Raw genomic sequence first — 13,921 nt, 5'->3', positions numbered from 1 at the left:
AAACCGGTGCGAAGGCCAAAAAAATATTAAGTAATTGAGCTCAAATGATTAATGAGTTCCACCAAAAACATGAATCGTTTGGAGAACCACGATAGATTTGAAAACAATTTTTAACTGAACTTTACTTACCTCTAAGTCATTTCCCCTAGGAACAGGAATGTTAACACCAAAAAATAATATCAAAACAATTGTCATTTCAAGAAAAAATATTCTCCTTTTTATAAGATTGTCCAGCCAAAAAAAAACAATACAAGATTTAAAAAATAAAAATAGAAAATATTTTTATAACAAAAATATTCAAAATAAAAATTAGTGATATTGTAGATGCATATCCAGAATCTGATAATATTGGGCTTTTAGCTCAGTAAGCCCAGTTTAGCTTCTGTTGACTGATCTTCATTTTGTGAAAGAGGGAGGAAAGAAAAGGACGGTTTCATTCCTTCACGGTTGCGAAAATGTCAGAGAAAGAATCAGAATCAGAATCAGAATCAGAATCGATGAAATTAGGTTCAGAAGAGCTTTCGAGTGAGTTTAAATCTCTCGTTAGTTCCGATGATCTTCGTTCCCTTAACCATTTACAACACACTATGTATGTTCATTCCTCTTCTCTCTTTTTTTATTAATATTCAATTTCAGATTATTAATACGATTAAATTGAATTGAATTGAATTTCAGATTGGGAAGGTTGCAGGACAGTAATGCAGTGTTATCACATTTCAATGATTTCTCTCAACATTGTTTTACTCAGATTTCTCCTGACATGGCTAGAAACACACGTGTCTTGAAGTCTATAAAATCTGATCTTGATTATATTTTTCTTAAACTTAGGTATTCTTTTTTAATTACTTCTTATCATTATTTACTTGAAATATAACATCAAATTATATAATTGGTTAAGTTTCTATATATATATTTTTTAGGCAAAAAAAATAAGCAATACAAGGTGAATATATTGATATTAATTTGGGGGTTAGTTATGACTTCTGCACGTTGTGGCCTTAGCTAGATTATAAGCTACGTTGTTTGCTTGCTTCCTAACGAAACTAAAACTTGAGTCATTGAGTGAGTTTTGGAAAAGCAAAAGAAGGATAGTACAGTCCTTGATAATAGCTCTGAAATCCGAATTGTATTCTCTCAGAATATTAACATGATCAACTATAAGCTTACATTCAAGAGTTGGGAGGCAGGCAGTATGGTACTCCCTCCGCACGAGCCAAAAATACCTGATTCTATTTATTGAAAATTCTTAATTTTGGTATACATGTCTATTTATTAATATTGTGTGTGTAATCATCTATATCACCTCAAATTTGGTTATGTTTATCAATGCTACATTTTTTCTTTAATCATAAAAATTAAATCTTATGATTTTCTTGGTGATGTATTTACGTCTGTTCCCATAATCAAAGAAATACGAGTCTGTATTTAAACTTCGCCTACTTTAGTTTGTGGCAAAAGGTGCTACAATTGCTGAGGCAAGGTTCCAGAAAAATTTCAGCAACTTTTGCAAGTTGAGGTTACATGCGCTACATTATTAGGGATTCTTTTGTGGTTCATGCAAGGGGGACCTTTAACTTATTGAGATTTATGTTCTCGCTAAGTTTGGTAACTTTTTAAAAAGACTTCCCATCATACTTACTAACTAAAAGGGGTAATGTAGCACTAATGTTTAGACAATATAGTTTTGGTCTTTAACTCTTACTGTTTTCGAATCTTGTAAACTAACAAAATTTGGAGAAAACGTAGATAGTGGAAGAACACAGAGGATATAGGTGTTTTTGAACATGGTGTTGGTGAAGTTATCATTGGTGATAACAGTTATGGATTGACATTAGGGGTGATAACAAGGGCATCTGTTGCTAGAGAAGCAAATGATCACTAGAAGCCAAGCAAAACATTGAAGATGTTGTCGTCTTTGGTGATTACTGATTGACATTGAAGGAGTTCCATTACAGTATGGAACTGATGACAAGTATGGAACTGAATCTCAGACATTAATTCCTTAGGTAACTTGAACTTATTTCTAGTTTTACTAATGTAACCTAGATGGTTTGTTTATTAGGGCCATCTTACCCATTTTGGTTAGGTACAAAAGTTGAAAAACATATGCTGATGGAGTGAGGGAGCAGATGAACAGTAGAAGAAAAAGGGTTAGGAGAGGAAAGCTAATTTTGCACACTGCAATGACATAACCTTCTATTTCTATCTCTGTTAGCTTATTTGCATGTTTCTATTTCTATATATTCTAAATTCAAGCTAAATCTTCAATCATCCTTTCCTTTTGCAGAAACATGAAGACCAAACTTTCAACAACTTATCCAGATGCATTTCCTGAAGATTCTATGAGCAACGTTATTGACAGGAGACCGGATCTTGAAATGCCTAAGTAACTATTGCTGTTATCGAACACAGTTATTCGAACATGTTTGACAGGAGACCGGATCTTGAAATGCCTAAGTAACTACAGGAGACCGGATCTTGAAATGCCTAAGTAACTATTGCTGTTATCGAACACAGTTATTTGAACGTGTTTGACAGGAGACCGGATCTTGAAATGCCTAAGTTATACGAACGTGTTTATCTTTTTTATTTTCTTCTTAGTTATAATGAATTATTGATAACATATTCCTGCATTGCTTTCTTCATTTCTTGTCCAAAAGGAAAAAGGAAAAATAGTCATGCATCGGTTTTCATTGTTTTACCAATTTCTTGCCCCTGAACTTTATTGCTAACAAGTTACGCATTTCGCTCAACAGAAGTCATGTTATTTCAGGAGGAAACTACATGGATGAGTAACGAAGAAAGGCTAAGGTGGCCTAAAAATACTTTCGTTGGTCTGATAGATTCTTGTAGTTAGGCACAAAACAAATGTCACTGAATCAAATTTAAAATATTGATACGATCGGAATAAGATATAAAATGGTTAATTTTTTTTGGTTGATAGATGAAATGGCAATCTATTGAAAACTCTCACACACAAGTGGAGGAACTGGAGTTCGAACCTCGGTCACAATGTCCGCCTAACAATCTTTGCCAATTGAGTTAGGATTTTTGGAGTAAATGGTTGATTTTACTCCAACTGGAATGGTGTTTTCCCGCTATCATTTGGTTTTAGGGCGCTTACACTATTTGATAGGTGTATACTGAAATAATAAACCGTTTTTTTTCCTGCGTGACGAACTTTCAAATTTGGTTTTAGGGCGCTTACACTATTTGATAGGTGTATACTGAAATAATAAACCGTTTTTTTTCCTGCGTGACGAACTTTCAAAATATTTTTCTAAAAATCATAGTTTTCAGACTCGGCTCGGACCGGCCGGTCGGACCGGTCGGACCGTGAACCGGTGGGTAAGCCGGTTCGAGCCAACATTTGGATCGGCCATGCAGTTAACTCGGTCAAACTCGGTCAAAACCGGTCAAAACCGGTAAAAACCGGTGACTCGGCCGAGTCATGGGTCAGACCGGTTTTTTGCTCTTTTTTTTTTTTTGCTTTTTTTTTTTTTTGCTTAACTGAAAGTCTGAAACGACGTCGTTTTGCTCAATCAATCTTGACTCCTTGGAATTAAATGTTATTGATGATAATACTTGTGTTGGAATTATGATTTTTTGGGATCTTTTTGGATTTTTATAACTGGGGCAATCTCTGCTTACTTGAATTTATGTTGGAATTGGAATCATACTTTTTTGGGATCTATTTGGATTTTTACTACCAAGATGTATTTTGAGTTATGACTATGTTTTGAATTTGAGCAATTAGCATATGAAATTATTATTGTTGGATAGTTTTTATCTTATTTTACAGGGGTCATTATTTTAGTTTTTAAAGTGACCGAGTCACCGATTCAATCCGAGTTAATCCGGTTAAATAACTATATAAATTTAATCTAAGGACCGAGTTATCTAACCGAGTCATCCGAGTGGTTCCGGTTCAGTCATGCGGTTCGACCAACGACCCAGTGGTTCGACCATTGACCCAGTGACCCAATACCCCCGCCGAGTCGATGACCGAGCCGAGTCTGAAAACTATGCTAAAAATACAACTTGTCACTTGATATTAACTAATGAATGGCCGAAATTCAAGGGATAAAAAAGTCATTGTAGAAAAAGAAACGAAAAAAAGATAGAGCCAAAAGAACTGTCGGTCACCGCTGCTGCCTTCCCTAGGATCCACTTATCCTCTCCGCCTTCCATTCTTAATTAAGCAATCTCTTCCAAACCAAAATATATCCAAAGCTATTAGTTAGCACATTCTTCTCTATCTAAGGCATGCACAATACTTTAACTTACCGACCCACGGCACCGAACTAGCATTAAATCCTATCTATATCTATGACGTGAAACCTTGTCACAAAAGTTTGTTTTTTTGACTAAACCTTGCCACAAATGTAATAAGCTAACACAGGTAGCGGTCGCATATGGTCGAAATAAATAGCAGCGGTAGCAATGATTTGCAAAACCGCAAGGAATCAAAGGTAGAAGGAGGATGGGGTGATGACTTCTATATCACCGTGTTTTACTATATTAACTCGCAACTATTCATAAGATACCTGCTAATACTATAGACACGAAAAGATAGTACGCAGCGTTCAATAACCATCATTCGTTTTGCTAATGGTTAATTCAGATATGTTGCGCAATTAATTTGGTATTGTAGAGATGATGGCATGCGCAAAGCGAAACTTAGTAACAACATATATTTGTGATATATAAGTAGGAACGATTATGAAGGGAAACTGCTAAATATTTCCCAGATATTGCCATGCGGAAGTCTAACAAGATACTTCAACTAAATATGGTGAACTTCATAGCCAGAAAAACACCCCATTACATAACAGATTGTCCACAAATACTCTATCTTCTGTATGCGCAAGTCAATCTTCAAAGAGAAAATTAAAAAACAGACTAAACTAGACCCAAAAGGAAAAAAGAAAACTAAGCAAAACTATATTTCAAAAGCTTCCCACCTTGCATCTACCCCTTGTTGAAACAAAAAAGAAAGCTGCTCCCCAACAAAGTAGATATAAATTTACAAGACAGGAAACGACCAACCAAGTAAAAGTAAAGGAAAAAAAAAAACGAAAAGGAGAGAGGAGGATAAAAAGCCAACAAAAACCATGAGTATCTTGAGCAGAAACCCTAAAACCCAAAAACCTCTAGGAGTAAAAAGAAAAAACTGTTAGGAGCTAACCACTGTAAACAAAACCCAATCATAAGGGGTTGGGTTGGTGCTAGCATTCTATCTACTAACTCCGCTCAGCCTATCTCAATATACAGATCTCATTAATCACCAATCATCTTCACAAGCAAGAGAAGGCAAGACGGATCCAATCAGAGGCGGGACCAAGTTGCTGAGTGTAGCATTGCAAAAAAACAGTATAAGCCATTAAACTCAATCACCGCCATTGTTGGAAACAGTAGAGCTTAGCAACCATTAGCAACACCATTGGGTACAATTTTACTCACAGATACAACTGGTTTAGCACCCTTTGGGGCATCTCCAGTTGTTGGAACAGCTCCATTCTCGGAATGTTTGTTATCATCATTGTCCTTGGCTACGGCAGACTCTTTGAGCAACTCTGAGTTGACTTCAGATTTTTGAGTATTGGTTTCCCCATTCACCTCTATCTTCTCATCAGTAGGCTTCCCTTCCCATACCTGCAATAGAAAGTAACATAAATATTTAAAAACTGAATTTAATACAATGATAATATCACAGAAAAAAACATGGGCCAACTGAAATGGTTGAAAGAGTCTTGCCTGCTTTGGGAATTGCTGCTTGGCTTTCTTTTCCAAAATAGTCTTCTGACGGCCCTCATAGAACCCAAAATCATCCAGAATGCATGTCTTGCTTGAGTATTCCTTAAAAATTTTGAGCAGCTTCAGACCTGGCTCCAACATTATCTGCATCCATGAACTTGGTAAATCAGATGAGGGCACGATATTATAACCACTAGAGAACTACATGAGCAGAACTTAAATTACCTCCTGTGTATCCCGACTGTTAGTGACAGGTTTGTTCTCGTTGTTTTCCAATGTAACATGCCTCAACACATTGTTGGGAACATCCTTAACAATGTGCCACTTCAAAGGAAAACAGCCCATCCACTTGTCTTGCTGCCAATACTCCAGACTTTTGTTAAAATCAACAGGACCAGTCATCTCTGCTAGCCCAACAAATTGTCCACTGGTATTAACCTGCAAATGAGTTTAATGTGAGACAAAATATACTAAATAAAAAAGGAAACCATAATTTGCACCAGCTCTCTAAGACACTTACAGAGAACAAAAGGAAAATAGGGCAGCCACCAGATTTCTGCTGGGCCTCTTGGTAGGCAGCATCAAGCTTCTTGTTGCCATTTTGAGTGCTGGCCCACACATTATACTTGATGCTTTTATGAATGTCATCCTCACTATAAGACTTGATGACAAAAAATTTAGCATCAGTGTATTCTTCTGGAAAATCAGCCTTGTTATATTGTTCGCGGTCTGGAGTAGTACTATTCTTCTCTTTCTCCTCATCAACAGTGTTCACAGGCACATTCTGCCCTTTGACAGTCAGAACAGTCGGTACAAAAACTTTTTGGTTCTTACCACCCTTGGCCCTAGGTCCCCTGTTCAGCTCATTCAAACCATCCGTGTTCTCATTGCCATACCCAAAGTAACCACCATTTCTTCCCCTTGTTTTGTATTTGTTGTCCACAGCAAGCCAGGCTCGCCCATTTGTACGAGAATCATAACCATGTGTTCCATAACCCATACCTGATCTAACAGAGTTCCCATACTGACCATATCTTGTGTTTGGATACATCCTGTTAATGAAGCCAGGGGTTGCTCCCATGGCAGGAATTGGTCTAGGATGGTGCAAGCCCTAACAAAGAAAACATTCCAAATTTCAAATTTCAAATTAATATACATATAAAAGCTCAAGAAAATATAGAACAATGTAAGATTTGTGCAAATAAGTTATAGCACAACTTAAAATCCAAGCAACACACTTATTGATCCGCTGGCTAACATCTACAATACAAAAATTACATCAAAATACCGTGCATACCATATATTGAGAATTGGGGCGGTAAGTCTGGTTCCTTGAAGCAGTACCGTTGTTGCCACTTGATATTGAGGATGAGATTGCTGTGCTACTTACAGGCCTTGGCTGCCCATCTGAAAATATTGGGGTATCTAGCCATAGGTTAGGTGAGCGTGCTCCATCAAAACCATATCTGGGATCTTGATAGCCACCAGATGTAGGAGTGCGGCCTGGCAAATCAAATCACCTCTTAGAAATCATTCAACAGAAAATCGAATATGAATTTTGATAGGGCTGTTCAACATGTGCATCAAAATTCTTACCTTTAGCACTCGCACCATTTGTGCCAGCATTGGTATTTCCATTAGCTACTTCCACAGAAAGAGGCTTTTGATCAGCAGCTACAGATGTGGAATTATCACCCTGAGGATGGGCAGCAGAAGTAGGTGTGAATGGCCCACTGGTTGGAGTCAATGGCTGAAAAAAGGGAGGATACTGATAGTGTTGAGGGCCATACAACTGACCGTCATTTCCCATGGTTGGAACTGGAGAACCAGCTGGAGAGTAGGGAGCATAGGGTGCATATCCATATCCATGGTGATACACCAGAGACGACCCATTATCCCCATAGACTCCCTGAAATCACAGCAAGTAAATAAGACATACGAATCAGTAAATAACGTAAATATATAAGACATACGAATCAGTAAATAACGTAAATATGTAAGACATACGAAACAGTAAATAGTGTAAGTAAATAAATAAGACATATGAAACAGCCTAAAACCTGACTAAATTTAAGGGCCAAAAAACGTATACTTACAGAAGTCAAATCAACTCCATCAGCATTCAAATATTCCCACTCACTGCCAGTCCCATCATAACCTACAACAGACACACACATCAGATCACATGAAATTGTAATATCCATTTTACATAATTTTCATAGGATCAACCCATAAACTTACCACCATAATAATATGAAGGGTAACCATTTGGGAGATAGCACATGGCGGGATCCATAAAGTCCTGCAACACAGGGGTTACAGAGCGTTCATACGACGGGATCTGGCCATTCAGAGCATTTCCCGAATCATACTGGTTACCAGTAACCTACAGAGTTGAAAAATTGATTCAGCACATCAACAAAGAGCATTCAATCATCTACTATAACTCAGAATCAAATAAAACTACAAAAATGTAATTTTATCGTGAACTATGAATTAACTCAACACATCACCACAAGTGCATTCAATTATGAAAAATTCAAAAAAATTACCTTCTTGTTCGGCTCGGGAATTTCCAAGGACTTGGGCTGAGATTCTAATGAGAACTTCTGCAACAATTCAGCTGCTTCTGTGACAACAATAAAGTGAAGGAAAACAACAAATCGCAAAATTGAAGTTCACGTGAATCACAAAACAATAAAATTCAACAAAAAAACCAAATCCCAAAACCTCCTAGATTCAGCTCAATAAAATTAATTTCAATAAAAAAATTTAAGCAAATAAAATAAACACAAACATCACAAATAAACGAAATCAGTTGGATCTAATCAACGGTTGGTGAAGACAGATAAAAAAAAATAACAAGTTAAAAAAATAGAAGAAAAAGCGAAGAAGGATACGATCCGCGGGATTTGCAACGGCAGCCATATCGGAATCAAAGATGAGATCTCGTTCTTTCTTCGAAGGAATTCAAGAAACAGAAACCCCCAAAAATGAATCTGAATCTGAATCTGAATAAGGATAGAGAGGGTTTAAGCCCCAAATCAAAGAGATGAGAAACCCTAAAAGAGTGATAGAGAGAGAAAAGAGAGAGAACGAGTCTCGCAGCCGCCAAGGGTTTGGGTTTTTGGGGAGAGAGGGTTTTGTTTCACCTAAACCAGTGATTCAAATAGCACCACTAACACTTACACTCTTTCTCTCACCCGCGGGTTACTTTGTGATCTCATTGTTCTTTTCTTATTGGTGGATCTCAACACGTGGTGCGATATTATTGGTTTTGTTTTTTAAATGAAAATGTTTTAATTAATTTGTGATTGGTTTGTTGTTTGTGTGTCTTTTGAGGCGGTGGGTGAGATTAGTGTACCCCGGTTTGAATCTTGGAGATGCGTTTTTATGGAAACCCTAATGGGAAAATGACACGAATGTCCTCGTCCAGCTGGATTTGTGTTAGCCCCTCTTTTTTCGGTTTTTTGTAAGGGCGCCTTCTGTCATGTGCTCCACCACATATCATGTGTTTATTCATTCATTTGAATTCATTCATTCTTCAAGTTTATGAAAATGCATCCAAATAAAATATCTAACATGTGAAACTGTGATGAATGACTTTGTTTGTTCTTAAATTTTTCTTATGATGATAATTTAGTTGATAGTGGATAAACTTAACATTTTGAATTTATAGTTTAGGATTTGTCGAACGTATAGTTTTTTATGAATGATCTTACATTTGAATACTAGTTAGTTGAATCTTTTTCAAGTCCATTGAGGTCTATGAAGATTATAGAAGTGTTAGAATTAAAAGAGTGTTGTTAGTGAATGTGAGAAAAACACAAGAAGGGGGGGTTGAATTGTGTTTTGAAAAATTCTTCGTTTCTCTAAAAACTGAACACACTGATCAGAAGCTAAGTGAAACAGCTTCTGAAGTAATAATCAGAATCTGAACACAGCGGAATAAAATAGAGAGAGAGAAGAAGAAATACACAAAGCAATTATACTGGTTCCTTCCACAATCCGGAAGTAGTCCAGTCCCCCTTGCACTTCCAAGGAGATTTCACTAGAATGTAATATCTGATTACAATTGCTCAAGCACGCCTGCAAGAGACTTCCTTTGCTCAAGCACACTTTGCAAGAGTCTTCCTATGCTCAAGAACACAATCAAGAGACTTCTCTGCTCAAGCACAACTGCAAGAGACTTCTAGCTAAACAAAATTACACAGAAAATTGTTTAAGGTTGAACACTTGATATACAATCAGAGGTGTTCACAATACAAATCAGATACAGACTCAATAACTTAAGAATTTCTAAGATGAAACTTTGAGACACAGAAATTCTAAGTGAATGCAGAACAATTTCAGCAGAGGTTTGGCACTTGTAAAAATATTGTGAGTCTTTCGTTCAGCATTGCCAAATTTCTAAGTTTTCACTTCTTTATATAGAGGTGTGAAAGAGACGTTGTGAAATTGTCAGCACATCAAAGAGTCGTTGTTGAAGCTTGATCTTTCACCAATAGTCTTTTGCCTGATTTGGTTGTTGTCCTATGAAGAACAAATTTGAAATCCATTCCTGTCGCGTCATTTTTCGGAGATCAAGGCTATTTGATTAGCTTATTGACTCACTAATTATTTCACGACTGAACATTTAATTTTTTTAAGAAAAGGGGAAAAAAGTTCAAACACCCCGTATATTGAAAAGATTTAGGTTCGGGGGTTATTTACATAAAGGGAAGGTGTTAGCACCCTTTATGTCCGTAGTACTCTACGGGAACCTCTTGGTTTTATTTAATTAGTGCGCTATAACTTGCTTATTTTTTGAAAAAAAGAAGGGAATTTAAAATGGAAAAGGGAGGACCTAATTATCTACATTTTATTGATTTGGAAGAACAAAGTCCTCTGCCTACGTACCCGTAAGGGATCAAAATCACGTAGTTCGTGGTTAAAAAAACTGACGTTTGATTGGTTGTGTGTTTTTTATTAGTTTGAAAAAAAGTTTTAGAATGAAAAGCCAAGTGGCAAAATGAATTTGTTTGTGTTTTTTAGGTTAGAGAAAAATGACTTGAAGTATGATTAATTTGATTGAAGTTTAATTAAGGAAAGAAAATAAAAAGAGACGTCACTTGATTTAAGATCAAGGTTTATTTAAAAAAAGATTTTTGTGTTTTGTTATTTGCATGTTTTTGTTGTTTTTTTTGAATAATAATTGAACTAAAATTAAAACTATCGGAGCATAAAAAATAAAAGCGTAGGTACCTTATGGTGTCGTTGGACCACCACAAGGACCACTAACCTAATCTAGAAACAAAATAAGAGGCATACACACACGCACGCACACATATACCTAAGCTATTACATTAAAGCCTATTTACATTCTAAGGTCTGCAGCAAAATAAATAAAGTACATTAAGCCTATGTTTACATTCTAATTACGTGCAAGCAGCGAAAATAAATAAATAAGTTACATAAAAGCCTATATACATTCTAATTCCATGTAAATGAATAAAAAACGAACAATTAAATGATAATGAAGATTCATATAAGTAAAAATACAATGCAGAAGTAATAAGTAACAAAATGCGTGAGAAATTTTAAACTAGATATGGTAAGAATAAAAAAAAATGAATGCAGGGGGGTGCAGGCAGTATTCAGGGAGGCATGCAGTAAGTAAAACAAAATTGGGCTTTGCTGAATTCGAAAACGGGTTGCAGGCTGGGTCGGTTTGGGTTAAAGCTGGAGCGGATCAGTTCAATCAGGGCCACTTGATCTGAATCAAGCGGCCAGAAAACCGAGAGTGTATGGGACATGATGGATTCACATATACAGGATCTAAGCAGCCTATATATAGGTTATGGGAGAAATTTTCATTCATTTTCACGTCTGTTTCTCTTTCTTCCTCTCAATTCACTCCATATTTCTCTGTTCTCTCTCTTCCCAAACTTCTTCTTCTCCGATTGGAGAATAGGGCGGCCGGGATAGCTCCGATGCGGCGGTTAGCCGTCGGAGACGGCGGCGCCGCCACTATGAATCCTTTTGTTACTATTTTTCTGGTTTTCAATCCCTTTTTCCTCCCTCTATTCACTTTCAACCCCAAAATTCCCAAAATCCTTACCCAATCACTTAAATCTAAAATAAAAAGAAAGTTTATACCTTTTGTTTAGAGACAGAGTCCGATCACGGTGAAGACGTAAAGCTGCGGCTTGACTGGTTTGACTCGTCGCTTTGCTGGTTCGGCTCCGTCGGTGTCGGAATCGACTAAGGCGAGTTTGTGTGTGACGGGGTCGGTGTTGTGTCTGCTTGTCTGTGCGTGTGTCTCTGCAGGTTCGTGTGTGTGCGTCCTTGCCGTCTTGTGCGTTTCTGCTGATGTTCTCCGCCCTGCAATTTTCCTCTCCCCTGTCCTGTGTTGCGCGTCTTGTATTTATAGGGTAAGGGTTTGTTAAGGTGAAGCCAGAAATCGGTAGCTTGGGGAGGGGAACAAGCAGAGTTGTTACGGATTGGGTTGGAACATAAAACGCGTACCAGATAATGTGAGGTGAACAGGCTGTGTGTATTTGAACCTGGACTGGATTAAGGCTTGACCAGCCTGTGTTCTGGATTGGTATTGCGTTCGATTGATATTTTAGATTGGAACAAGCCTTTCGGATGAGGATAAGGAGAGGATGAGGGTGAAGAGAAAGAGCGTGTGACATGCTTTGGATGAACTTGACCATTTTTTGGGACTTAACAATAATAAAGAAAGAAAAAAAAGAAGGAAAAAAAAAATGACTAAATAAAAATGAAATAATAAAAGGATAAACACGTTAATATCTTTTGTTCTTTTTTTTTGACCTTCTAATTAATAAAAGAAAATAAAAAACTTGGATTATTCTAAAAGAAAATAAAAGAAATAATGACTAGAATAAAAACTAAAGTTAAAATTAATTAATAAAAAAATTTAAAAGATGGAAACTTAAGAATTGAAAATAAATAAATAAAAAAATAAAGAGAGAAGAGGGTCCGACTCGGAACCAACAAATGGGGTATTTTAAAATACCTATCTGTCGAATTTTTTTAAGGGAAAGTCGAACACTAATCAGGGTTAAACGACGTGTGTCAGTGATATCTTAGGTCGAAAATTGGGGTATGACAGATGCCCCTATTTAAGTTTCTTCGTCCGGAGATTTGAAGATGGAATCTTTAATTCGATCGGAGCGAAGAGACTTAAATACAAAGTACACCAATTTTGGACCTAAGATGCTATGAATGCTCGTGAAATGCTTGTATGAATGCAGGACGACAAAGTTGACTTGACTGAGACGAGAAACAACGACGGGATACCCAAATTTGTTGAAGAATGGGATCCGACTCCGCTAGGGGAATGTAGTTTCACTGGGGAAGGATTGTCTACTACCGTATCGGTTTGGAACGACAGCTTAATGAGGACAAAACTTTTTAGCGACATCACTTGAACAACTAAACTGGGGATGACACTGAAGAAAATAAAATGTGATTTCAAACTGAAACATGACGAAAGGTAAACTCAAGCGGTCCGTTGTTTAGGACTGGCAGCTTGAAACGAGATAAAAGAGACTCGAGCGGTCCGTTGTTTAGGACTTACCACTCGAAACAGGATAAAATGTAGACTCAAGTTGTCCGTTGTTTAGGACTTGCCACTTGAAACAAGATAAATGTAGACTCAAGCTGTCCGTTGTTTAGGACTCGCTACTTGAAACAAGATAAGTGTAGACTCGAGCTGTCCGTTGTTTAGGACTCGCCACTTGAAATAAGATAAATGTAGACTCAAGCTGTCCGTTGTTTAGGACTCGCCACTTGAAACAAGATAAAGGTAGACTCAAGCTGTCCGTTGTTTAGGACTCGCCACTTGAAACACGATAAAGGTAGACTCAAGCTGTCCGTTGTTTAGGACTCGCCACTTGAAACACGATAAAGGTAGACTCAAGCTGTCCGTTGTTTAGGACTTGCCACTTGAAACACGATAAAGGTAGACTCAAGCTGTCCATTGTTTAAGACTTGCCACTTGAAACAGGATAAAATGTAGACTCAAGCTGTCCATTGTTTAAGACTTGCCACTTGAAACAGGATAAAATGTAGACTCAAGCTGTCCATTGTTTAGGACTTGCCACTTGAAACAAGATAAATGTAGACTCAAGCTATCCGTTGTTTAGGACTCGCCACT

At 37.1% G+C, this 13,921-nt stretch overlaps 2 protein-coding genes across 2 annotated transcripts; one reads left to right on the top strand and one right to left on the bottom strand.

Annotated features, from left to right (window-relative positions):
• The first annotated feature begins 363 nt into the window (after nt 1-363).
• On the top strand, nt 364-2,645 carry LOC146933471 (kxDL motif protein). Its single transcript, XM_085705240.1, has 3 exons — nt 364-589; nt 676-828; nt 2,288-2,645. Exons 1-3 carry the CDS (start codon nt 456-458, stop codon nt 2,388-2,390), a joined length of 390 nt encoding a protein of 129 aa, XP_085561366.1. The 5' UTR covers nt 364-455; the 3' UTR covers nt 2,391-2,645.
• A 2,136-nt stretch (nt 2,646-4,781) lies between these two features.
• Nucleotides 4,782-8,916, bottom strand: ECT4 (evolutionarily conserved C-terminal region 4). The gene is made up of 10 exons (XM_085705244.1): nt 8,658-8,916; nt 8,310-8,386; nt 7,999-8,143; nt 7,854-7,915; nt 7,354-7,666; nt 7,055-7,260; nt 6,278-6,868; nt 5,983-6,195; nt 5,758-5,901; nt 4,782-5,655 (listed from the first exon to the last, which is right to left on the bottom strand). The coding sequence occupies exons 1-10, from the start codon at nt 8,683-8,685 to the stop codon at nt 5,422-5,424; spliced, it is 2,013 nt and encodes a 670-aa protein (XP_085561370.1). The 5' UTR covers nt 8,686-8,916; the 3' UTR covers nt 4,782-5,421.
• Between the last annotated feature and the right edge of the window lie 5,005 nt (nt 8,917-13,921).

This window comes from Medicago sativa, chromosome 4, assembly GCF_051527215.1.
Source record: "Medicago sativa cultivar Bolivia chromosome 4, Bolivia_mono, whole genome shotgun sequence".
Classification (NCBI taxonomy): domain Eukaryota; kingdom Viridiplantae; phylum Streptophyta; class Magnoliopsida; order Fabales; family Fabaceae; genus Medicago; species Medicago sativa.
Note: the sequence above shows the minus strand (reverse complement) of the source record. Positions and strands in the feature narration are given on the sequence as shown.